The following is a 27,450-nucleotide window of genomic DNA, read 5'->3' as shown; positions in this document are numbered from 1 at the left end:
AACACCCTCCCAAATCTGGACCCACGTTAAACTTGATCGGTGTTTGCATTTGCAATTTTGTCATTCCCACAACCGCTAAGCTGTTCATTTTTCGACTCATGTCATTCGTTTGCCAGCTCGGCCGACATAATCGTTGCGTTCAATGCACCACCTCCAACAATCCAATTCGATTCGACAAAATAGTGGAAAGACGTGAAAGACTTCACTATTCGGGTCTTTCAATAGTGATCGCGTTGTGGTGCGAGAAGGATGTGCTTTCATTGCCTGTAGTTCGGTTGTGTCTTCAATACAGCATATCGACTAGTTTACATCCAACAAGACTTTTAATTTTTTAACTGAAATTTGCACACTAACAGACGGAGAAGTTCAAGTTCAATTCGAAAAATCCTTCAGTATACGGTAAAAGCGTCGTGAGCTGTGGTGATAATAAGCGAAACATACGAAACACAGGATTAGTATGGCTCCGAATGTGCGCTTAGTGGCAAGTTTTGTTTTGACGGTCGTGCTTTCGGGAATGATGGTGCAATCGCAGATGACCAAAGTGAGTTCAAATTGAGGTATAGTATTATCTAATCGAACGTCAAGCACAGTTCCTATTTCAAGCTAGTTGGTCTGTTTTTCGACAGACTGTGTGGCTCAAGTGGCAAAATGTTTGCAATCGAACTTGTGCAAAGCAGCGTTAAATGTTAGATGAACCGTTGCAATCGTAGTGCTTTCAGGTAGTTGCCTGTTATGTATCGTGTTCAATTTCATGAAGATGTGGTCTTCGGTTGTAAACGTTATTATCTGGGTTTTTATTGCATATGTACGTCATAACAGTTTGCTAAGACTTGTCAAACATCATGTGTCAGTTTATAGCCTAGATTTAAGAATATCAGCTACCTCTTTCCACTCTCAATTTTATGAAACGATATGAACATAACGTCTTGGCTGATTATATTTTGTTGAATAATTGTTAATTACTAACAACGCGTTCAAATATTCCTTTCAATTTTTAGAAAATTCTCTATTTGCCTAGCTCTTAAGAAAAAAGTATAATGGTATAACACAATCGAAGGACCTCACAAACCATTCAAAACTGAGCGCCAACTAAGTCAACAGCAATATTATTTTATACTTATAGCCTAACAAAGATGGCAATATGATAAAACAACAATAATTATACAAATATGTAACAACATACAAAGGGACAGAATACATTGATGACAAACCTCTAAACAGAAACCAAAACGAATAGGCTCAGAAAACGAAAACATCAGTCATTGTCGTCGACCAGTAGGTGAACATCACCTTGAGCCGACTGAAACCGAAAGTAATATTAATGCCGTCGTTGCCGGCTCATCGGCTATCGTGATTCCAACCAACTCCAACGGAGCTTTTCACCTATACACCCAAAATTTGTTACCAATGCATGTAACGTTATAGGAGATGCCCTCAAGCGCCGGTCAGCTTTCAGCGTGTATTTTTATATTTTGTTTAGTTAATTTCTAGCGGTGCGATTGTTAGCCAACCGGTAATTATTTCGAATGAATTTGGACACGCATGGTAAATCAACAGAACTGAAACATGTTTATTCAACTGAGATTAATGTATTTGATCTCTAGAAGTGTGACTTGATATTTCGACCATTTCTAGTGCGACTCAATCGAAACAAAAATAAATCTATGAATATTATTCCAATTTTGATGCAAAAGTTCACGCGAAAACTTTAAAACTTGAAGCAGACTTGCATTAAAGTGAAAAAGATTCAGAATATCTTCTAAATTTGTAAATTCATTCACGAGCAAGCTAGGAATATAACATATTATGATTCAAGAAAGAGCACACGTTGCGAAAATTCACGAATAATTATATTGTTCTGATTTCTGTGAAACAGTTGTAGCAACCAAATTGCATACGATGGTGAACCGTAGCTAATATACTATGAATCAGAAACCAGTGCGCTGGACAGGAACAAATTCATGAATAATATTGTGAGTTTCGTGATAAAGTTCAAATGACAATATTAAGATCATGCACAAAAATGCATGGTATAAATAAACTGGATCATGGAAGTGGAATCGATCGGTAATATTTCCTAGTTTACATATACACTGTGAATCAGGAGCTGGTTTACGGCGTAAAATTAGATACATGAATAATTTTCCGAATTTTGTGCAAATTTTACCAAGCATATCAAAATAAGCTGGGGTGGTTCGGTTGTGGGTTATTCACCCCTCTCACAAACCCATCCCGCATGCTAAAATAAGTTAGCAGGAAGAGAACATTGAACTTATGCCGATTAAGCTAATTAAATATTATATTTTTTGTTTCGAGTGTTTCACCGTTGACATGTAGCTCATCAAGTTCGTGGTTTGCGAGCCACGGTATAGGTTCCAAGTGTACTAAGTATGTAATAAACATTTCCACAAATATATTGTACTTTACCAGCTATGGAATCAAATATTGGAGAAATGAGAAAGGCTCAAGTGCTGGGAAAATCATAATAAAAAAAATCAAACCGCAATTATGGCTGATAATTATCGCTTATGATTTTTTCGAAAATTCTCACTGCCGATAAAATCATGCCGTGATCACTCTCTTAACTATCAAAAGATCATCTCACTAAAATCACTACCGATTTTTCTTACCCTCTATCAGTGGTGATTTTGATCTGTGGTTGAACTTGATAATTGAGAGGGTGATCACGGCATGATTCTATCTGCAGCGAGCAATTCGGAAAAAATCACAAGTGAGCATGATCAGCCATGATTGCGATTTGATTTAATTCTTGGATCAATGATCATTATCTATTTTCGAACATTATGGATATGTTAGGGGTGTCAATGAGCCAAACTGAATGTTTTTTCAACTTTTTGGGAAAGTGTTTTATATTGAAAGGCAAGTTGAGGGCTGTTGGAAATCAATAGCTTTGGACATTTTCAATGCACAGGGGGGGTCCGCCGATGTGTCAAAATGGAATTATTTTCAGCTTTTTGGGAAAGTGTTTTATATTGAAAGGTAAGTTGAGGGCTTTTGAAAATCAATAGTTTTGAACATTTTCAATGCACAAGGGGGTCCGCCGATGCATCAAAATGGATTTTTTTTCAACTTTTTGGGAAAGTGTTTTACATTGAAAGGCAAGTTGAGGGCTGTTGAAAATCAATAGTTTTGAACATTTTCAATGCACAGGGGGTCCGCCGATGCATCAAAATGGAATTTTTTTCAAGTTTTTGGGAGTGTTTTATATTGAAAGGCAAGTTGAGGGCTGTTGAAAATCAATAGTTTTGAATATTTTCAATGCACAGGGGGGTCCGCCGATGCATCAAAATGGAATTTTTTTCAACTTTTCGGGAAAGTGTTTTATATTGAAAGGCAGGTTGAGGGCTGTTGAAAATCAATAGTTTTGAACGTTTTCAATGCACAGGGGGTCCACCGATGCATCAAAATGGATTTTTTTTCAACTTTTTGGGAAAGTGTTTTATATTGAAAGGCAAGTTGAGGGCTATCGAAAATCAATAGTTTTGGACATTTCCAATGCACAGGGGAGTCCGCCGATGTGTCAAAATGGATTTTTTTCAACTTTTTGGGAAAGTGTTTTATATTGAAAGGCAAGTTGAGGGCTGTTGAAAATCAATAGTTTTGGACATTTTCAATGCACAGGGGGGTCCACCGATGCATAAAAATGGAATTTTTTTTCAACTTTTTGGGAGTGTTTTATATTAAAGGGCAAGTTGAGGGCTGTTAAAAACAATAGTTTTGGACGTTTTCAGGTTAACAGGAGGCTCTGTCGAAGTATCTAATTGGGAATGATTTCAACTTTTTGGGAGTGTTTTATATTGAAAGGCAAGTTGAGGGCTGTTGAAAATCAATAGTTTTGGACATTTTCAATGCACAGGGGGGTCCACCGATGCATAAAAATGGAATTTTTTTTCAACTTTTTGGGAGTGTTTTATATTAAAGGGCAAGTTGAGGGCTGTTAAAAACAATAGTTTTGGACGTTTTCAGGTTAACAGGAGGCTCTGTCGAAGTATCTAATTGGGAATGATTTCAACTTTTTGGGAGTGTTTTATAGTGAAGGGCAAGTTGTTGGCAGGTAAAAATCAATTGTTGACATTTTAAATGATCTTGGGGTCTGTCAATGTATTACAAATATTAAACAGTAGAGGCTTTTGATAAATGTTTAAGCAAAGGAGACAGATCTCGAACAAATTTTCAAAGTAGATTTGTTTTTAAAAAGATGATTTTTTCACTGTGTGAAGGACGAGGTTGTATAATTGGCAAAATAGTAAATCTTTTCTGGAGCATATTTTTCTTGTCTTAGAGATGCAAAATTAGCAAAAATCAAAAAATCATTTATTTTAAATTTTGCGCTGGAAGACCCCCTTAAGGGAAATTTTTACGAAATAATCCGAAAGGATTAGAAGGCTATGTCTAGGGACGATAGAAGAATATTTTAATAGCTTCGATTTATTAAAAAGAAAGAAAAAATATTAGAGGCGTGCGCCTCGCCGCCGCCGATTGTAGGTAAAAATTAGAGGCGGCGCACCTCTAAAAAATATTTCCCGAACTGACCTGACCATTAAAACGTTTCTGTTGGAAAAGCCTTTGCACTCCGTAACACAATTAAAACTACTTTTAGAAAAATACTAAAACAAGGTGGTCTAATTCTTAAGGCTCAATATCATCAATATCAAGTATATCATGTAGAGCTTTTTTTCTCGGCTTGCTTTTTTTCATTGTAGGACTTATCGACTCTCCAAAACAAGGTTATTGGATGCGTGGTACGCAGTTTTTGAACACATCCTTTTATTTTTACGAGCACTACATTCATTTGCTTTCACACATAAATAACGAGCATAATCCATAACAATAAATCAAGGAGTTAACATGATTTAGTGAAAAAAAATTTTGGCGTAAAGTAGCCCCCTTGTGGGGGTGACTTTACGCCAATTTTAGCTCTTTAGATTTCACGTTCAATCTTGATTTTCCAAAAGTTCTTTTCAATGACTTTGTAGGTACTTGTGCCATATGTAAAACATCGAACAGTTTCAAATTTGAAGTTGCGTGATCGTAGTTCTTGAGTGTAATGTACAAAACGTTCTATTTTTGGCGTAAATAATCACCGATGACGGTATTTCAAAACCCACTCGTCAAACTCGTTCCAAAAACAAAGATAATTACAAAAATATTGATATCCGTCATTATCCCGACGAACTAGTTATGAAAAAAAGGTTCAACAGACTTATTTTTGGAGTCAATACGTTTTTATGTACAACGTATCCAACACTTAAATTTATTTAGCGCAGCTCCGTCTACAAAACAATATAATCCTAACAATAGCAAAACAAAATTTAATTTCGTTTTTACTCTTAATTTACTATAATAAACACTTAATTTACTATTATAAACCGAAGCTGTTAATGTATTCTTCTATAGTCCCTAAACATAGGCTTATAACTTTTTCTGATTTTGTATAAATTTCACTTAAGGAGGTCTTCCAGCACAAAATTAAAAAAAACTCTAAGGCACGGAAAATATGCTCAAGAAAGGATTTGCACGAATTGGACTTGGTTCGTCTGCTAGAGCTTATCAAACATATGTTAATATGAGGTTGACAAAAACGGGTTAAAAAGCTGATAAAATCAGGGGCTGACAAAATCGGGTTAAAAAGCTGATAAAATCTGGGTAGACAAAATCGGGAGCTAATAAAATCGGGTCTTAACTTTATTAACTTTTCTAAGTAACTTGAACAATTTTGAATTGCTCGAAAAATAAAAAAATGGATAACGCAATCTTTAGCCTTAAATTATTGTAGACAAAGAAAAGACCTTTATCAGCCCCCGATTTTGTTTATCCCCAATTTTGTCAGCTTTTGACGATTTTGTCATATTTATAAAAAGAAAGAAATAAACAAAAGAATTTTCCAAAAAAATTCAATTTTGACACATCGGCGGACCCCCCTGTGCATTGAAACTGTCCAAAAGTATTGATTTTCAACTACCAACAACTTGTCCATCAATATAAAACACTTTCCCGAAAAGTTGAAAAAAAACAATTTTAACACATCGGCGGACCCCCCTGTGCATTGAAAATGTCCAGAACTATTGATTTTGAACTACCAACAACTTGTCCTTCAATATAAAACACTTTCCCGAAAAGTTAAAAAAATCAATTTTAACGCATCGGCGGACCCCCCTGTGCATTTAAAATGTTCAAAACTATTGATTTTCAAAAGCCCTCAACTTGCCTTTCAATATAAAACACTTTCCCGAAAAGTTTGAAAAAATTTCATTTTGACACATCGGCGGACCCCCCTGTACATTGAAAATGTCCAAAACTATTGATTTTCAACTACCAACAACTTGTTCTTCAATATAAAACACTTTCCCGAAAAGTTGAAAAAATTCCATTTTGACACATCGGCGGACCCCCCTGTGCATTGAAAATGTCCAAAACTATTGATTTTCAACTACCAACAACTTGTCCTTCAAGATGAAATACTTTCCCGAAAAGTTGAAAAAAACTCCATTTTGGCACATCGGCGGACCCCCTGTGCATTGAAAATGTTCAAAACTATTGATTTTCAACTACCAACAACTTGTTCTTCAATATAAAACACTTTCCCGAAAAGTTGAAAAAATTCCATTTTGACACATCGGCGGACCCCCCTGTGCATTGAAAATGTCCAAAACTATTGACTTTCAACTACCAACAACTTGTTCTTCAATATAAAACACTTTCTCGAAAAGTTGAAGAAAATTCCATTTTGACACATCGGCAGACCCCCCTGTGCATTGAAAATGTCCGACACTATTGATTTTCAACTACCAACAACTTGTTCTTCAATATAAAACACTTTCCCGAAAAGTTGAAAAAAACCCATTTTCACACATCGGCGGACCCCCCTGTGCATTGAAAATGTCCAAAACTATTGATTTTCAACTACCAACAACTTGTCCTTCAATATAAAACACTTTCCCGAAAAGTTGAAAAAATTCCATTTTGGCACATCGGCGGACCCCCCTGCGCATTGAAAATGTCCAAAACATTGATTTTCAACTACCAACTACTTGTCCTTCAAGATGAAACACTTTCCCGAATAGTTGAAAAAAATTCCATTTTAGCACATCGGCGGACCCCCCTGTACATTGAAAATGTTCAAAACTATTGATTTTCAACTACCAACAACTTGTCCTTCAATGTGAAACACTCCCGAAAAGTTGAAAAAAAATCCATATTGGCACATCGGCGGCCCCCTGTGCATTGAAAATGTCCAAAACTATTGATTTTCAACTACCAACAACTTGTCCTTCAATATAAAACACTTTCCCGAAAAGTTGAAAAAATTCAATTTTAGCGCATCGGCGGACCCCTGTGCATTGAAAATGTCCAAAACTATTGATTTTCAACTACCAACAACTTGTCCTTCAATATAAAACACTTTCCCGAAAAGTTGAAAAAAATCCATTTTCACACATCGACGGACCCCCCTGTGCATTGAAAATGTCCAAAACTATTGATTTTCAACTACCAACGACTTGTCCTTCAAGATGAAACACTTTCCCGAAAAGTTGAAAAAAATTCCATTTTGGCGCATCGGCGGACCCCCTGTACATTGAAAATGTTCAAAACGATTGATTTTCAACTACCAACAACTTGTTCTTCAATATAAAACACTTTCTCGAAAAGTTGAAAAAAACCCATTTTGACACATCGGCGGACCCCCCTGTGCATTGAAAATGTCCAAAACTATTGATTTTAAACTACAAACAACTTGTCCTTCAATATAAAACACTTTCCCGAAAAGTTGAAAAAATTGCATTTTAGCACATCGGCGGACCCCCCTGTGCATTGAAAATGTCTAAAACATTGATTTTCAACTACCAACTACTTGTCCTTCAAGATGAAACACTTTCCCGAAAAGTTGAAAAAAATTCCATTTTAGCACATCGGCGGACCCCCCTGTACATTGAAAATGTTCAAAACTATTGATTTTCAACTACCAACAACTTGTCCTTCAATGTGAAACACTTTCCCGAAAAGTTGAAAAAAATTCCATTTTGGCACATCGGCGGCCCCCTGTGTATTGAAAATGTCAACTTGTCCTTCAATATAAAACACTTTCCCGAAAAGTTGAAAAAATTCAATTTTAGCGCATCGGCGGACCCCTGTGCATTGAAAATGTCCAAAACTATTGATTTTCAACTACCAACTACTTGTCCTTCAATATGAAACACTTTCCCGAAAAGTTGAAAAAAATTCCATTTTGGCACATCGGCGGACCCCCCTGTGCATTGAAAATGTTCAAAACTATTGATGTTCAACTACCAACAACTTGTCCTTCAATACAAAACACATTCCCGAAAAGCTGAAATCGTTAGCATTTGGATTATTTTGCATCCCTACATGTATGCTGGATCGCTCTCACTCCCAAAATCATTTGGCCAAATCATCATCATAAGAAGTTTCTTACAATAATCATGTACAATACCATCAACCCCGATTTTGCATCTTTTCTATCGTACCTGATTTTCTCAACTTCATAATCCTGATCAAAAAAAAATCATAATCAGGCCGTGATCACAGGCGGTGATTTTGTTGCAATGATTTTTTGCTAGCACATTATCGCTTCAGAGAAAATCACTAGCGATTTTTTATGGTAGTGATCATAGCACTGCATGATCAGCAGTGATAATTATCACTGATGATTTTTGATTTTCGGTGATTTTCCCAGCACTGCACCACTAAGTGGATTAAAACAAGTTTTTTTCTGGTCATCAAATTTAAAATTTAAAAAATGTATTACGTTTCGATTTGTTTGTTTGGACATCAGTTTGCTCACAAGCTTGTAGGCTCTAATTTTTTCCTTCCTCGCAGTCTGTTGCACGCATTCCTCGCTTCCCACCTATTTATTCCCAAAGACGGATTACTTTAGAACTCGAAGCACCTTGGCTTCGACTACACGTAGACAAGGTTTAGAATCTGTACAAGAAGTTGATCGTGCAGCCGTTTCGCATTTGATCCTCTACGTTGGCCATTATGATCCACTATACGTTGGCCATTTTTGGGGGTACACGGAACAAGAAGGCAAAAATCGCCAAATGAATCTATATCTGGCAAGCGATCTGCGGATGTGGGCTCTTAATCATATCAGCGCTCGCTAAGAATTCGATGAGTAGAAAGGTTTTCGAAATAAATCGCTGTTATGTTGATGTTCCACTGTCGTAGACTGTTCTTCAAAAGCTTCGCTCATTTCTATTGAAGCACAATTTAATAGTACAACACAATTGCTATTGTTTTACCAATAGATGATTTAAAACGGACTGACCAAGCGTGGTTTGATTTAACCGGTTAAACACATATAATTTTGCTGATCAAGATACAAACAATTATGTATCTAGAAAGGCATGGCGGCAATATAAGTCCTGGGGCCCAGCGTTGCTCTCGATGGTCCTGCCTCTAACAAGATAGTATCGTTGCCCCGTTTGTGAAGTACAGTGACCCACAGAAGATAAAAATGCCCTTGATACAGAAAACAAACCATAGTTAGAGTTTAAAGAAACTCGTATTAGATCTACAGTGCGGAGCTTAACATCGCGAAAGAGGCCTATATTCAGCGACATCATGTGCGTAACGTGGTACTAATAACGTTTTGAACTTTACCGTAGGCTGAAAATGTATGATGAACAACACCATTCAACACGACTTCGAATACAATCATGTTAGAACCAAGGACCCATTATATATATATGATAAAAAATCGAGGTACTCCTACACGATTCGGCTCCGATCACTAGTTTGGAGTTCACTAAAGAAATTATGTAAAAATACGGAAAAGTGGATTGACACTCGGAGAAACTTTTTCCAGGCATTCCCAGCACCGTTTGTGTGGTGTAAATTCGGCTAACTCAACCATTCTCTCTTTATCTGACTTTTGATAGTAAATCACCAAAATCAAAGCGAAGCACCAAATAATGCTGCGTACATATTCCACACAGCAAAAGTAATAAATAGCCAATGAAACCTGCCGCTAAACGGAAGGTACCGTGTCAACTAATAATTAGTGCGCCTAGTATCTCGAGAGCAACAACTTGCACATCCAGCGAAGTTTCAACTATTACGCCATATGCCTTCAAACCAAAAACTCACTGTCTAGAAAAAGAATTTAAACGCGCATCAGTTCACTGCGCCTACATGATTTGCCGGACAAAATTAAATTCGTTATATAATTTATGTTTCGACTTGGAGGAGAAAAACTCGTGTTCACCTAAATTTTTCTCCTTAGGGAAAAATATAGCATAGGGACAGAAATAAACTTTAGGTGAGCTATAGAGCTGTATGAGTAGGATAAACTTACTTTAATTTTCTCATATACAAATGAGTAAATAACAGTGTTGCGAATCGAGCCGGAAGTGCATTAAGTCGTTCACGGGCGTGTAAGAATATCATGCATCGTCATCGTTTGCGGCTAGATGAAACAACATATCGAGCGGAAATGCTCTGGAAACTAAAAAAAACATGCTTTAACCTAGTATGTACCTTGTTTACACAATTCAATAATGTGTAATCCGGTTCGTAGATCAATACTGAACAAGTGGTGAACGGAGAACTTATCGATGCGTACAATAGACTCGTCAAAGAGCCGAAACGATGTATTTTAATGGACGTTGGACCTGTGTGAAATTTAATATCAGTTCACTGCCAAGTGCACATTTTTGTAAAACTGTGGCGTTTGATTAATCAGGACGGGAAAATACAGTAAAAATTGTTTGTGTGACAAGCGATCTGTTCATGTGGCATCAAAAGTTTATCGTTCTTTTCAATGGGTAAAATCAAATGTGAAGATTACAGGAACAAATGATATTCCCCCATTATTTTGATCTAGCAACTGCTCATTTTGTGTCGGCAACTTTGAAATCAAAATGTCGATGTTATCGAAAAATAACGTAATTTACCCAACTGTCTCAAGCTGCATCCCATTCAATGGGATTGAAAAATAATTAAACGGATGGACGAGTAGTCTATTCTATCGAAGACTTCAAGAAAATGTGGTTTAAAGCTGCCGGAAAAGTGGCTATTAATGTTGGGTAGAATCAAACGAAAAATTCAAGAAAAAATATCAATGACTTACAACGAACGTATTCGTCGAAGTACAATGTAATCTGTGATTATTAAACACCAACCACTGATTTTTTCTTAAATAATATTTTTTCATTACAAAACTTGTGTTCGCATTATAAAATGAACAGTCCTTACGCAGCTTCTGTTTTTTTATAGTAGTTGGATTACTTATTTGATAAATCTATAGTATTTGATAAATCTATAGATTCTATACCCATCTATCTGTCTAGTTATAATAAATACTACAAAATACTGTTTTGTTTTAAATTTTGACCAATCACTTGATTGTATTAAAGCAACTTAATTCTTATTTCATTCAAAATATTAGTTGGTTTTAACGCATTTCTGTAATCTTAACACCAACAAAATAAGAAGCCAAATTATGTATAGTTGTCGATCATTTTAATATATTTAATAGAATAGTTTTTTCTAATTTTTAAATCTCCCTGGTGCTGAAATACCGATAGAGATTAGCAAATCAAACAAACTGCTTTGAATTACACCATATAGCTGTCATGACTGCCTCCCCCAGTTCGGAGAAAATAGCTTCGGATCGATACAAACCTGTAACTAACTAACCTGTAGTCAGTGCCAGCCTAGATAGAGAAGAACTGCGTAGTGCAAGCGATGTGCATTTTTACTCCAAACTCGTTAGCCCAATCAAGCTGTGAGTCTGTTTGGCGCAAAGGTTAATAACATTTTGTCTCGACTTTGGTGCGTTGACAAGTGAAAAAGCTTGTTGTACGATTTCAAGTTTTGCTTCAAACCATTTTTGTGTTATCCACTGAAATTGTACAAACTGAACTGCATCATCCGGGTGCAGTTTGCACAACCGAGATTGCATAATTTTTTTTTCTGCATAATACAACAGCTTGTTAAGTTTCCTAACATATCGTTTTCTATCTGCCGACGATTTTCTCTTTTTAATTTTCGTTCCGTTGCACAATCTAGAAACGCTGCGTAAGCCAACCGAATGTGTCCAAAAAAGTTGACAAGGTTATCCACGAGTGCCAAGAGGAGATAAAAATGAATCTGATTGAAGGTAATAACGGCAGTTGATGGTGTGGTTTCGGGTTAATGTTCTCCTCCGAATTGTTTTTGCATTTATCAATTCCAGATGCCCTTAAAGTGTATAAAGAGGATTGGCATGACCGCAAGAAGCGCGATATGACCGTTGAGGCTGGTTACCATCATCCGACGGCAGTATCCCATGAGGACAAGTGGATTGCTGGGGTGACCAAGTGCTAGCATGTCGTTGGCTCCACTAATAAACTAATACGCATTTCTTACAGTGCTTGATGCAATGTGTATATCGCAAAAACAACGCCGTAGATAAAAATGGTTGGCCTACGCTGGATGGGTTGGTGAATCTTTATACGGATGGAGTCAACGAGCAGGGCTACTTTATGGCTACTCTGCGGGGAGTTGATCGTTGTTTGAAGGGCACGTCGATGAAGTATAATGTGAAGAGGAATGATGTGGCAGGTACATTGTGATCCAGTCGAGTCAAGCGATAGTTTTCTTTTTCAACCATATTTGACTATTTTCCTCTTCTAGATCCTCTCGAGCGGTGTGGAGTAGCATTTGATGTATTCGACTGCATTTCCGATATGATCACAGACTACTGCAGCGACCAGCAGAGACATGAATTTTATTGACGAATCATATATTTTTATATAGAACATTTTAGGTTTATCATATTTATGTGAGAAAGTGATGCTAAGTAATACAATTAATTAGTAGTTATTATTAGGTTGAATTGGTACATCAGTATGTGCAGTGACGAGTCGTTTATTTTGATAGTGTTACATTTGAACTTACTACTGGTTAACAACATGGAATAAGTAAAATTTGTTTAATTCCGCCTGAAGTTCTGTGTATTGTTAATTGTCGAAACCTTTGTATCAAAAGAATACTTATATTTACAAAATTTATCAAAACCTTTGTACACAATAAAAAGGGATTTTGACACAATTAAGTCAGGTTCTTTGCGCTTCGGATTCTTCTCGTCAGTACCTAACAGCTGACTGGGCCACTAGCTAGACACTAAATTCAAAAATGACACGCAATTGACGTAAACGGCTGAAAAAAAAATTGGTCGGGACTGATGTCCCGGTGATACAGAATTTCAGATTTTTTACTGATGAGGACCGAAGCTTTTGTGGGTGCTCATATCAAATCTGAAAGCAAATTGTCTCATATAAACAATTATTTCCAATGGTCTTGTCAAGTATGCACCGTGAATAAATATATAGAGCCAGTGCATATGATCAGCAATTATTAGCTTATTTTATTACGTAATTCTTTGTTGAAGGTTTCGTGACGTTACAACGATTTGACGATTCTTCATTCCATAAATATGTTATAACTTTATCAAATGAACGCCTGCATCAAAACTTATCACAGATTCGGAAAGCAGACAAAATTTCACTAAAGGTTTAATAAACATAAACTAAATATACTGGAAGAGGATTGTTTTATGATCGATAATGTAACGTGACGTTACAACGCGTCACAAATTAGAACTTTAGACGTATTTATAAAAATGTCACAATATCTGCTCTATAAGATTTTTATCAAGAACAAATCTTCTATGACATATTTCTAAATAGCATACGAATAACTAGGTGTCATTAAATATATTTTTTATTGTTTTGTTTTTTATAAAGCATCTTTTAACTTTCGTGACGTTACAACGCTCCTTTCTCAGAAAAGCGATATCTCATTGCGTTGTAACGTCACGAAAATCTTCAACTTTTCTAAATCTCTATAAGTTACGCTGGTGCTATTGTTTTGAGTAAAATTTTAAATATTTATCACATTTAGCCATGATTTAATGATAATTAACTCGAATAACAATATGGGGTTGTTGAAAAATCACGATACAGTTTATTTTTTGATTGTAGCAGAAATAATTGATCAAACTAAGAAAATTTTTATTTCATATCTTGTTGTGGATAGATTTGAGCTATTAAACACATTTATTTATTTGACACGGCTCAATATGGTAGTTTAACGGAGCCAAAATGGCATCTTTTATCACATATTTCACAAACAAAAATAAATTGGCAGAACTGCTTTCTTTAATTTGGTAAAGAATCAGGTTCCAGATCAGAGTTTTTAGCATGATATTTGTATTGTTGGGCTTAAGCAAGTGGATTTAAATGACAAAGCGAGCACAATTTAACCGCCAGACAATCGACAATGCTAAACTATTTGTCGAAACTCTGAAATATTGTATATATTATAGTTACAAAAATTCAGAGAAAAAGCACACGTCTCATCGCCGTGATGTTACTAAAGAATGTGTTACATCCAATCGTCAATTCGACGGAATTTTAAATGTCTGCAAACACCAATAAATACTCCCTCATCTATCTTTTTTGAGCTCATTTGAGATGAGCCAAAGCGATTTAGTGCGGTCACCCAGATAGGTCTCTGTAGACCCAATTATGTTTTTGTAACCTCCCGTAAATTCGGATAGATACCCGGCTATATTGGATTTAATACGTCAGGCATTTCGATTATGTTGCTTCGACGATGTATTTCGGCTTGTAACGGAAAAATTGGTTAGTTACTAACTGACGACACTTGCGACTATAACAGAGGTTGCAGACAACCTTATAACGGGTGTCTCGTCGATGATGGCGAAGTGTGGAATGGTTGATTACTGCGAGGAAAGATATATTCAGAATAGCGCATTATTATTCATGGCTAAATACTAACTCGAGAACAAAGTTCAAAAATTCTTTCGCATGTCCTGGACTACGTTGCCGTTAGCGTAATTGCATCGGAACGTGCCATATGACCGGCGCCGAGGAGAGTACAGCGTAGGTGGACTTTTAAATGAAATATGATGTGACGTTGCTCAATCGTTTATTAAAATACCTTCTCTAGTGCATTCAAGTGCAATAAAATTTCGTTTATTTTCTGAATCTATAATTAGGTTTGATGAAGGAGTTCATTTGAAAAAGTTATAAGAGATTTATAGAATTAAGGTTGGGCAAATCGTTGTAACGTCAAGAAAGAATGTGTCGATGGTATATAACCCCTTAAGCACTTAAGGATATACATTTTGAATTTATGAATATCACGCTAGTATAATTTCCTGTTTACGAAACAACTTGAAAGCGTTTAAATAAACCATACGTAGGAAAAGTTGACACTATATCTGATAAATCATTCAAGCGTCCGATAAAAGTTTAATTGCGTGACGTTACAACGCAAAGTGTACCCTGTTCTAACTTTAGTTCCGCATATCCAATAAAAGAAATTGTAGCCTTTTTAGAAAAGTATTTTTGAATACAAAGAGAATCCGGAATATAAATTTGAGCAAAATTTTAGTTTTTTAATAAAATTAAAAAATGGGCATTTTTCGTGACGTTACAACGCAGGTACAATCAAAACTTCTATTAGTTCAAAAAGTATTAGTGGTCAAATCAAGAAAAAATCTTTCTAGTTTTTACTGTTCTGCACTCAATAACGAACAAATTCCTTCAAACAGATAAAAATTTCAATAATAGTTTCATGAAATAGAACTTTTCTTAAAAGTCAATAATTCAGAAGCCATTTTCTGTGAAATTCAACTTACTTTTCTATATATTTTTCAACTATTTGTCGAAATGCTAATAGTTGGATTACATAACTTTTCAATGGTTTAAACACTACCGAATCGAGGAAAAAATATTGTGATACCAAAATAAGACAAAACAAAAACGTCCTTCTGGTGTACAAGCCCGCGGAATGTGTCATATATTTATTGGAGGTTGCCGGTGAAAGTTATTTATCTTAGAAGGTTAAAAGAATTTTTGAAAATATCCTATACTAGGAATGTGCGAAAAAGAGAAGCAACACCTAACTTTATATTAAAATAACTTTTTACAATAAAATCTTCTCTCCTAGCTTGATTGGTTTGGCGGTATTGCAAACATAATCAAGCCTTTTTGTGCATCAGTTTTAAGAAACCCCTGAGAGACAATGGCTTTACGGTGGTTGTTGCATTACGCCTCGATAGTGGTGCATCGAGGAGACCGAGAGGGCTATGTCGATATTCCTCTCTTTCTGAATGACCGTGAAAAATCCTCACTATCTCAATATTTTCTCTATTTAGATATATCCTACCATACAGTACCGGACTCTAAAAATGCACCAAACACTGTAATTATACTGCTATTTTTCTGAAAGTTGAATAAATAATATTAGCAACATTTGGATAATCAATTCTTGCGTGTATTTGATAGACTACACATGTGTTTTATTTTAGTTCGCTTTTTCTCTCAAAACTATTTTTCTTTTATTAATATTCAAAATAACAGCAATTATGTGCGTTATACCATCCTTCAGGTTAAATGTTCTGGAAAAATAAATCGCGTGATCGCTGAGCAGTTTGGCATCTGTCATACAACGGTAGGAAGGATTTATAATAAGCTTTTGCGATTCAAATCGATGTAAAGGTAACTAGGAAGCATCCAGCAACGAATATTGACGGAAAACCAGGATCAAGCAATGCTTCGGATCGCTAATGATGATCCTCGAAAAAAACGCAACTGCTGTCACCCAAAATACTGCACAATGCTTGCAGCTCAATCTGAGTTCACGAACTATTCAACGTCGCCTCTGGGAAGCAAAATCGAAAGCCTGGCAACTAGCAAAGAAGTGACTAATATAAAAAAAAAAAACAAAAATCTAATTTGAGTTTTTCTAGACGAGATAAATTTTGGCTAACAGAATATTCTTTGATCTGATGGAAGTAAAAATTGAGCTTCCCACCTTGCACATAGGATTACATATAAAAACGAAATAAAGAAAATCGAGAAGACAACCCCATGCCGGACCTTAAGAATTGAAGTCTTTTCGCTGCCGAGAGGAGCTCCACGAGTGACTGGGACACAACATAAGCCATCCCAGTCATGCAGTAAGTTGAATCTCTGGTTAAAATGGTGAGCCACTTGAGATTTTGGGGTGTTCCTGGAAGCTCCTCGTTCGATTTCTAGGATCAGAGACCCATCTTTCATGAGAATTTTTTTAACCTTTTCATGGAATCTCATATGGCTATAATTTTTAGATGCAGTAACACATCTCCCGAGGAGGGGATGTCAAAGTCGCACTCGTCAAAACCAAAGAACAGGTGATGTAATTCTCTTCAGTTTTTCTGCAAAAGCAAAAGCAGAGCATGGTAATAGATCTTTTGCACTCTACCCACAAAACGCACGCTTTTCTGCGTTCCTAATCCTAAAGTTACCCTAAAGATTTTCGCCATTCAAAATCATCGCTCACTGGAGCAAGGAACCCTTTACGACACGATACTACTAATACACATTACTTACCAGCTTACACTTAATTTCGCATTCACTGCGACAATACGCTCACAGCTTTGACAAATGCCGCAACTTTCAACAAGAATTCAGAATAAGTGTGCCATTTCCATGTAGGGTAAGGTGGGGCGAATCCGACCGTTGGGTAAACCCGACCCCCTCTGTTATCGAAAATCGAGAGCACTACGCGAACTAATATCAATGTTGTCGTGTAGAGCATCGAAAATAATAATAATGGTGGCTTGACAGCATTTTATTGGTCTACATTAAGATGCTCAAACGACAATAAGTGTGCTTTTACAACTTTTGATTTGATTTTTGTGCATCATTGACTACAGGATATTTCTGATTATTAAAGTGATTGCATAAAAAATGTAAGTGGATTTAATCTCCTTGATTAAAGTCCTACAAAGTGCATAGATCAATTTATTCCAACTTTTTTTCATATTTTTTTATTTGCATCGTAATGAAAAATGACGCGGTGGGGCAAATCCGACCTCTAAATAGGGGGTAAATCCGTCCGCTAAGAAATTGTTTATTTATGAAATTTATATATATTTTTATTGTTATTATTTATTATTTTTTTGCACAATGGTTCATAGTTTCAAACAGTTTCTTCATGCTACACTTCAATAACATAACATTCATTGAAATACCATAAAATTTGGGTAAAATCTGTACTAAATCAACCAAAAACATAAGCGGTCGGGTTTACCCCACCATTTTTGAAAACAGCAAAAATGAACTTTTTCGTAAAACGCTTGTATTTATTTTTCCCCAAGATATGAATGCTATACATAGAAAATCGTCCAGAAGTACGGCGCTGATTGTGATTTCCTCCAGACTGTATAAATGCTGAGAAACTGTTCTTTAATATGAACAATTTGCAATTGCACATCTGGATTTGAAGAATTTATACAGACTCCCTATTGAAGAGTCTGTATAAATTCTTCAAATCCAGATGTTCAAGGGTGGAATTAACGATATATAATAATTAGCAAACATCCAGTTACAGCTAAAACGGTATCTAATTTACATATTGGTACTGCAAAAACATCGTACTGCTTGGATAAATTCAGATGGGAATGTTCTTAGTAAAAACAGTTTCCATCAGTTTTTGCACATATATTTGGATACAACTAACATATTCATCGCTGATCGTATATACATGTGATAGCACGGTGTATTTATTAGAACAATTTTATGCAAAAAAATTCAGCATCTCTGAAACTTCGGAATATGAAAGAATGGGCTTTCCCCTTTCATTTGAAACTAAGATCAAAATAATCCGTCGGGGGGTCCAGAGCAACTTTTTTTTTGAAGTTTTTTTCGTAACAATATAAGTTTTACTATTGGAGATAGTTCATATTTCTGTCCCTAGATGGTGCTTTATACATTCGAACAACACTAAAAGTGAGAATTGTATAGAACATTTAATTGTCTACAAGTTTGTTGACCACTAAAAATTGATCTGAAATCATCCGGAAAAGTTGTTTAAGATTTTAACAAAGTTATATCTAAGGGGCCGTACACAAATGACGTAGCTTTTTTCTGGCGATTTTCGACCCCTCCCTCCCCCCTCGTAGCATTTGGTCACAAAATTCTAACCTCCCCCTTGTAAATGACGTAGCATATCTCTAACCCCCCCCCCACGCAACGCGACCGGGAGATGAAAAAATTTCATATGTTTTTCAATTCTTTTAAATATATGTCCTTACAAAATGTTTGACGACTTTTATCGACATTTTCATTATAACAGCAAATTGCCTACAAAAGAAGCCCATTTCATGACAAATATAGTGTGGATAGTTTTGTTTAGAATTTTACATGTCATAAAGCACGAAGAAAAGTTCACAATCCTGCAGCTGCCAACGATTTTAGGAAGCATAAGCTCAACTAAATTACTAAATTTTCTTTGATTGAATCCGAAAGAAAATTCAATTCAGCTATTAAAATAAGTCTACTAGTTAGCAATATTAGCTAACTAATGTGGAAATTTAAATCCGCATGAAAAATTTATCATTTTCTTTGCGAGCCTGCCATTCCGCGAACAGTAAAATTTACAAAATGAAAAAACCGCGTGAAAATCAACTTAGGAATGGAGGAACATTAAATTTTTTCTCTAATTAATGGGTTTTGATGCCCGCCAAAAAATTAAAACTTAATGCTACGTCGCACAACTTCTGACCCTACCCTCCCCCTCGTCACACTTCATCACAAATTTGGTGTACCCCCCCTACCCCCTAAAATGCTACGTCATTTATGCATGACCCCTAAGATAGTTTCACACGAGGCCTAGTGATTTGGAAATATGTTTTCTCGCACTTATTATATTACAAAAAAAAAATAATTGGGTTTAGTGGCATAAAAATATTAGACGGGATTCATTACGTTGACAATTCTAATTGAACTTCTGAAAATTAGGATGTTTGACAGAGTCAGAAAACTAGTTGTGCTTTTGGTTTGTAATCTTTCCCGATAGGTTCGAAGGGACTACCATTCATCGGAAGGTATTGCTTGCTTACAAGGGTTTGCTTACATTTATGTTCTGTTACACGGGTGTTTTAGAAAGGACCATACATCGTATAATTTAGGGTATGATCGCTTAAGTCAGCTATTATAATTTCGTTCAAGACGAAATGTTGGGACACACCGTTTCTAGTTTAACGCAAACCACAGCAGTAACTGTCCAAATTAGTGGCTAGTGTGAAATTTTCTCCGCAAAGCATATTGTGGCAGTTGGATTTTACGGCCATTTTCTATCAATTATGCGATATATCGTTACTAAATTGATCCTAGATTATGCGATATGTATTACTTTTGAAAACAAAATATGATTTGAGTATAACAATAACCTTATATACTTAAAAGTCCTAGAATATATCCTAAAAAAAATTATCTTGATCCAAAAACTCAAAGTTTTTTGTTCACTGTTTGTCACATTGAGTTAATTTTGAAAACGGATAATCAGCGTTTTGAACCAAGCGTTGCAATGAAATCCGCGAAATATTGCAATGGTGCGTTAAAAGTTTCATTGAGTTTGTTCAAATATAAAGGTTGAAGTTCAGGACAAGTCAATTTTATACGAAGATGCTAACAGAGTAGGAGATTCATGTAAGAATAGTTATCAGTCATCCCTGAGAACAATCGAAAAAATGAAAAAGATGGCATACATAATTGAAAAGGCTGTTTCTGCGGGAGGAATCACTTACCATCATGAAAAAGAATATTAATATCATACTAGTTTGGTCAAAACTTATCTAAAACTTCTTATCCCAAAAATATGAATGGTGCCCTGTATCAGGGAATTATAATTTTCAGCTAAAAGATGACTTTCCAAGCTCTCAAATTCCGCTGAATTCACTATTGAACTAAACACAACTATTTGGCAAATAAAAAAAGTGCTTGTGAATTAACAAACCACTAGGTCTTCTGTGAAACTAACTTAGACTTAGAATTCGTTAAAATATTAAACTACTTTTCGGGATAATTTCAAATCGGTTTTTAGTTGGTAACAAAGTTGTAGACAATTAAATAATCTATCAGATTCTCACTTTTAGTGTTGTTCGAATGTCTAAAACACCATCTAGGGACAGAAATATGAACTAGTTCCATTGTAAAATCTATGCTTTCACGAAAAAAAACTTCAAAAAAAAAGTTGCTCTAGACCCCCCGACGGATTATTTTGATTTTGGTTTCAAATGAAAGGGGAAAGCCCATTCTTTCATATCCTGAAGTTTCAGAGATGCTGAATTTTTTTGCATAAAGTTGTTAAAAAAAGACACCGTGATAGGAACTCTATAAACAGCCTGACATGATTTGTTTACGGAATCACCATAACCGTCTCACCGGCAATATGACGCATGCTATCAACTGAATTCTAACTTACAAACCTAAATTCGTAGTACTTTGCGGCAAATACTACTCTACCCGGACACCTAGAGGGAAAAACGCGCCCAAGGTACCACAGCTTCAATGTTGATTTACATGAGCCTCCCACGATCACCACACATAACAATCTCAAACAACCGGAAGACAATTCTCAGAGCAATAATCTCAAGACTTGATCTTTTCCGCACCTATCAAATGTGACGAACTACAAAAAACCGGGTAATTATACACTGTTATTCTTTGCCCATTCTCCACTCCATGGTCTTAATAGGAGCTAAGGAATTTAATTAGATGAAACTGTGCCTACCTTTTTGTCACGTTGAATTGAAGCTATTAGTTAATGTTTAAGATGTCTAGAGGCCAGGTTCACGGCTTTGACCGATTGAAAACAATAGCCTATAAGTAAATAAAATGATGATTTTCTCATCCCGTGCAGGTGTTTTTGGTAATCGTGACAGTTCGGATGATTAAATATATATTTTGGCTTATTGTCTAATTCATGTTTTATGCAATTTTGAACATGATCCTAATATTTGTAAGTGAGCTATTCCGCAAAACTCAAAATATGACTTATGGATACATTCTTTATTCGTGAAAAAGTTCTTAATGTGTCGTGTATCAATTACGATTAGTTTTGCATTCTTGTGAATAAATTCACATGGAAAGATCTCCAATAATGAATATTTCCTGCCGCCAGGAGTCACTGGTCACCATTCTTTTGTTTTTCTTTATGTATCTTAAGTTTCCGATATTTTAGCATATTTGTGTCTTCGAAAAAGGTATTCAGGTGATCAAAACATACGAGGTGAACCAAATAGTGTGGTATTCTGCCGTTAGGCGTGTCATTTTTGACGTTTGGTATCTCAATTTCCGGAATTCTTAGCCTAACAGTACCTTAGGCAAAATTACTCATGAGACTGAAACCTACCAGGTGGAAAATCGAATAGTTCGGAAATCTATCGTTAGATGGCGCCAATGTAATGTTTTCAAACTACTGTATCTCAAGATACTGATTTTTAGCAGGTCGGTATCACTGACAAAACCTCTCGTGATATTAAAACATACGAAGTAGTTTATCGAGCAGTTCGGAATCCTTCCACTATGTAGTGCTAGTGAGCATACCATTTATTTAACCTGCTCTATACAAAGTTTCTGATTTTCCAGCAGATCGGTGTCTTCGACAAAGTTTCATAGGAGATCAAAACCTACGAAGTGACACATTGAATAGTTCAGGATTCTATCCCCAGACAGCATGAGTAGGTATGCTCATTTGTTATTTATGAATCTCAAGATCACGACTATTTAGCAGTTCGGTGCCTTTGCTAGAGTTGTTAGTTCAAGTAGTTTGAAATTTTGCCACCAGGTAAAATTAACATGTGAAGCAAAAAATATAAATGTTACCTCGAAACAGTAATGCACTCGTATCGTGGTTCCTTTGCAATTTTCATTAACTATTCACAGAAAAAAATATTTTGCAATTTTAAATATATTTTCATGTACATATTTGGAGCATGAATATAAATGTAAAATTAATTCCACCACAAATACACACAACTTGTCGTGCTTTCAACGAATTTTATTATAACTTTACGCGTTGATTGAAGATAACAGTTTCATTAAACAGGATACCAATGCACTTTAATGTATTTTTAATCCAATATTGCTGTAAAATAAATGATATGTAATATTACACGAATGAAAGTGTAAAATCATATGCTTTTTGATGCTTCCATTGAGTGCATCGAATTCAACGAAATTTTCAATCAAATTTTTGATTCGAGCTTTGTATGTTTACATTTGTATTGATTTACATGTCGTTTAAATTTCATTATTTTTTGGTGTGTACTAGTATCCTGAATACATACGTTTTAATAAAATATTCTTTACATTTTATTCAGATGTAGCTATCAAATGAGAAAAAAGCAAGCATAACACGTAAATTTTTTATTCTGCTCAACGTCTATGATCAATGTTGTTCTACACGACATTTACCTGACATTATATTGCAAGTCAATTTTTCCTTTTCCTTCTCAACAACAAAATCGAGAGGTAAAAAGACGACTAGTAATAATAAAAGTACACTTTATCTAAAGAAAGATGGGTAGATAATGACAGCAATAAAATCGTGTACCGCTTTTCGGCATTTCCATTGGAAAATATGGAAATAAGTTGCTGTAATAAAACCTTCCAGAAGATAACAAAAATTGCAGCATTCGTATTAACAGCCTAAGGTGTGTTCTACTTCACTAAGCTTATGTCTCTGATATTACCCAACCAACTTTTTTCTGAGCCACTTGTTTGTTTATTAAGGCGGAAAATTGCACAGTCAATTATTTCAGTATTTGCTGTTATTGCATATTATTATGCAGGGGGGGGGGGGGGGGTTATTAACTCGTTTCGTTCTACTATACTACTTAAATTGGCATTCTATCAAAAAAAAAAAAAAGATTTTTGTGGGTCTCGTCTCGTTTCATAAACAGAAAAATAATAAACAATGGAGGACAGGATCCAGATATGAGAAACTATTTCACATTTCAGCTATACGTACTGTACGTTGACTAGAGTAGTGGTGAAAATTAAATAGAATTAAAAAAATTGAAATTTATTTTATTGGTCTGATACTTAAAGAAACTTCTTCCCGGGTACTCCTAACGGCGTTTTTGTAGTGAGGATGCGTGTCGAAAGACCTGTTCCCTCCTACTTGACTATATAACTTAGAACTACAATTAAACAAACTACGCAATGCACCCATGAGGGCCAAACTCCTATAGCACATTATGGAAACCCTGCGCGGAAGATGCAGAGGAAAATGCATCTCAACCGATTGCCAACACATCTACGGCAAACCAACCCAAAACAGAATTTTCAATACCAATGTCTGATCCAGGAACGGTCGCAAAATTTGTAGCAACTGTTCAGATTATAATGACAACCGCAAAAGAAGCATCCAGCACCCCAAAATCAACTGTAAGCTACATAGGCAAGGAAGGTTATAACAATGACGACGGGTTTACACTGGTCAACAATAAGTGCAAGAACATCTGATCGCGGGGACCAAGACAGCTTCCTCGATGACTTGGAATTGAATGACCCCCTGCACAGTACACGCGCAGACAAATGTTTCGCACCCTCGAAAGAAGGTTTCGGCTCGCAATAAAAAGTTGCACGTACGAGATTCAATATTTGTGCAATAATATTTGTTTGTGGTTTTATTTTTACATATTGCAAACATATAAAAGGTCCACGGCTCCGTTATAAAAAAGATGCTGGCGTGGCTAACAACGCTGTAACATGTGTCGTACTTTCAGAAAATACATTAGTTTCGTTATTTAAAGTAGTCGTATATATTACGGCATCAAACACAATATACGTGTATATATTTCCAATTAGATACTCCAAAATGTACCTAGTAATTTCGTTTCATTTACTGAGCAACTTCAACAAAGACACAGACTTTCTGAAAAATCTGAATCTTGAGATATAATAATAAGTTGAAAAATAACATGCCCACTGGCACCACCTAGCGGCAGACACTGATTTAAAAAATTTTGACTTTCCACAGTCTAACTTTGGATCTCCTGGACAAGTTTGCTGGATAGAGTAACCATCTACCTTACCGAGATTATGAGATATGTTGAACAGAATGTTGTTTTGTCGAAATTTCTATGCAGTGCATTCTATTTTTAAAGTTTCAACTAGTGCTACACAATCTCACGATGGTCTTTGAATTGTGATGGTAAATATGAAGTGACCATATCACCACAAAAATGACCGTTATTTCATTTCCATTTTCCTCGCATAGTGTTTCAGTTAACTAGCTCTCACACCAGCCGTGCGAGAGAAAGCGCATTGAAATGATCTGTTTATCATGAGTACCATTTATTTTGTATTAGTATAGTAAACGAAATATTATCAATGTATTGTATTCAGGCAGCATGCGGTGTTTTGTTGATTTCTTCTCCACCTTTCTGTTTCTTTTATGCAAAGCAATTTGTGTGAAGCCACTTGTTTGTTAATACTACCTTGTTGTTTGGAATAAGAAGACCGTCATAACCGTATTTATATTGTAAATAAAATGATGGTTAGTTTCAATTCCTCTCAATAATGATTTCAATGAGTAAGAGATGCAGAAGAGAACCGTTCTACTGTTTTCAATTCATTGGAGTGCTAACCGTTTCATTCTCCTTTATCTAGCAGGTTTACCATCAGTACCGTGATGGAGCTCAGCACTGGTTTTAACAAACAATTTCATATTTTATTGTTGCTCTAGAGTGTAGAAAAATAATTATATATAGCCCAGAACAAGTTAAATGAGGAGAACACAGTGGTTTGACATTAATAAATGTCATTGCAACAATATGATAACGAAAAATCCCAAAGTATTGCACAAAGTACAACAGCGCGAGTGCTCGAGGGTTAAGTGTTTTTGTAGTCGTCTACCGCCTATTTACCCTACTCCTTGACTTTTTATCGCAAATTGCTTGGCGTTGCGTAACATGAGCAAAGTCTATCGCTGAGAATGTACACCTTGCCTATAATAAACTGTGTCCAACATTATTTTAATACTTTCTTTGTTTTATTCCAACATTATAAAAGTTGTAAACTTTTTTTATTATTGAATTTATGAACAATGCCAAGTCACCCTAATTGACGTGATTTGAATGTATTTGACCAAGTGCTCATTCATGAAGTCTACAATAAACTTAAGAATATACCTTCTATTACCTACTCAGAAAAAAATGTTGATATGTACATGGCTTGAAGATCACCCACACATACTGTTGTTAGAATAAGCTATGTCAGTTCTATTTTCCAAGTGATGCACGGTTACCCGTCTGAATTATGACTGAAGATGATGTGGAAGATTCATTGTGATTGATAACCTGTACGTAGTCTGAAACGGATGTGGTCTGCACCTGCAATTCAATCATAAAACAAACATCCACACACGCTATGCCACGCCATGGTTGGTCGAGAGGCGGCGTAGTCAGATCATACTTCGTAGCTACGTCTCCACGTTGAATGCCACCAGAAGGGAAGGTGTTCACCTACCACCCAATCGTGTCAAAATCTATGGGTTCATCTAAAAGTCTACGGCTTAAGCACGTTTAACTGAATGAGTTTTCGCATTATGCGAGATGACCTGACCACCGCGCCGACACCGGGTGGCGGAGATGATCTTTTTCAATTCGTTAGCATTTTCGGGAAACAAGTCAAGGGTGTATTCATCATAATTTCCAATTGTTTTGTCGGTCGGCTCTTGATAAAATAAGTTCATGTGATGGTTACTGAACCGGCACACAGCCAGAATGTGTAGTGTACCTTTGCCGCAGTAAGCTGAAGATGCGCGAAGATTGAAAAGTCAGATTAAGGTCTCAGTTTTCAATGGCGTGGGAGGTTCAGCGGTAGCTTTGGATTGTTTTTTGCATACTATACAGGTGCTTGGCAGTGGATACCGACGAAGTTTTGCTGGTGGAATTTTGTTGATATTTTGGACAGCTTATCCGCTTGGGTGGAAAACATTTCTGCAGAAAGGTTAAAATAAACTCTTGGATCCGTTTTGGTTTGGCGGCGGATATCACCTATTATCGAGTGAATAGGAAATAGTGTACAGTTGGTAGGTAAGTGATCAGTACGGATGGGACGAGTTTGTAGAAAATAAATATGTACAGTGGAAATGATTGATGAGTGTTCGGGAGGGATATCCGCATCTTTTCGTGAGACATGGGAAGTATATCATTATATTCATCATCTCAGCATTTATTATCAGCGTATGATGTTTAACTTTTTAAAATCCGCACTCAGGCAACCAGACAAGTTATATTTTCTATCAAATAAATAATATTTACATTAAAAGACAGCTAAATAAGTATATAGTACAAAAAATAAGTTTTACTAACTTTGGACCAACAAGTAAACATTTTCTGATTATAAAATGAACGCATTTTATGCACTTAGTAAAAATGTAACAGTGTAATGATTGAAAAAGAACTATCATCATACTAAGAAGCGCATTCCTAACAAAACTTTCGTAAGATTTTAGTAAAGCTTAATCGATTATACGAAAGACGTTAAATCTAATGCGTAGGTACATTATGTACATTACGCCTACTTAAAATTAAGAACCTCAATTATTAAATCA

At 35.8% G+C, this 27,450-nt stretch overlaps 1 protein-coding gene across 1 annotated transcript; it reads left to right on the top strand.

Moving 5' to 3' along the window:
• Nucleotides 1-213: 213 nt before the first annotated feature.
• On the top strand, nucleotides 214-13,081 carry LOC131691905 (general odorant-binding protein 70). Its single transcript, XM_058978648.1, has 5 exons — nucleotides 214-541; nucleotides 12,055-12,145; nucleotides 12,221-12,336; nucleotides 12,396-12,588; nucleotides 12,661-13,081. The coding sequence occupies exons 1-5, from the start codon at nucleotides 458-460 to the stop codon at nucleotides 12,759-12,761; spliced, it is 585 nt and encodes a 194-aa protein (XP_058834631.1). The 5' UTR covers nucleotides 214-457; the 3' UTR covers nucleotides 12,762-13,081.
• Nucleotides 13,082-27,450: the final 14,369 nt, after the last annotated feature.

The sequence above is a fragment of the Topomyia yanbarensis genome, chromosome 3 (assembly GCF_030247195.1).
Source record: "Topomyia yanbarensis strain Yona2022 chromosome 3, ASM3024719v1, whole genome shotgun sequence".
Taxonomy (NCBI): domain Eukaryota; kingdom Metazoa; phylum Arthropoda; class Insecta; order Diptera; family Culicidae; genus Topomyia; species Topomyia yanbarensis.
Note: the sequence above shows the minus strand (reverse complement) of the source record. Positions and strands in the feature narration are given on the sequence as shown.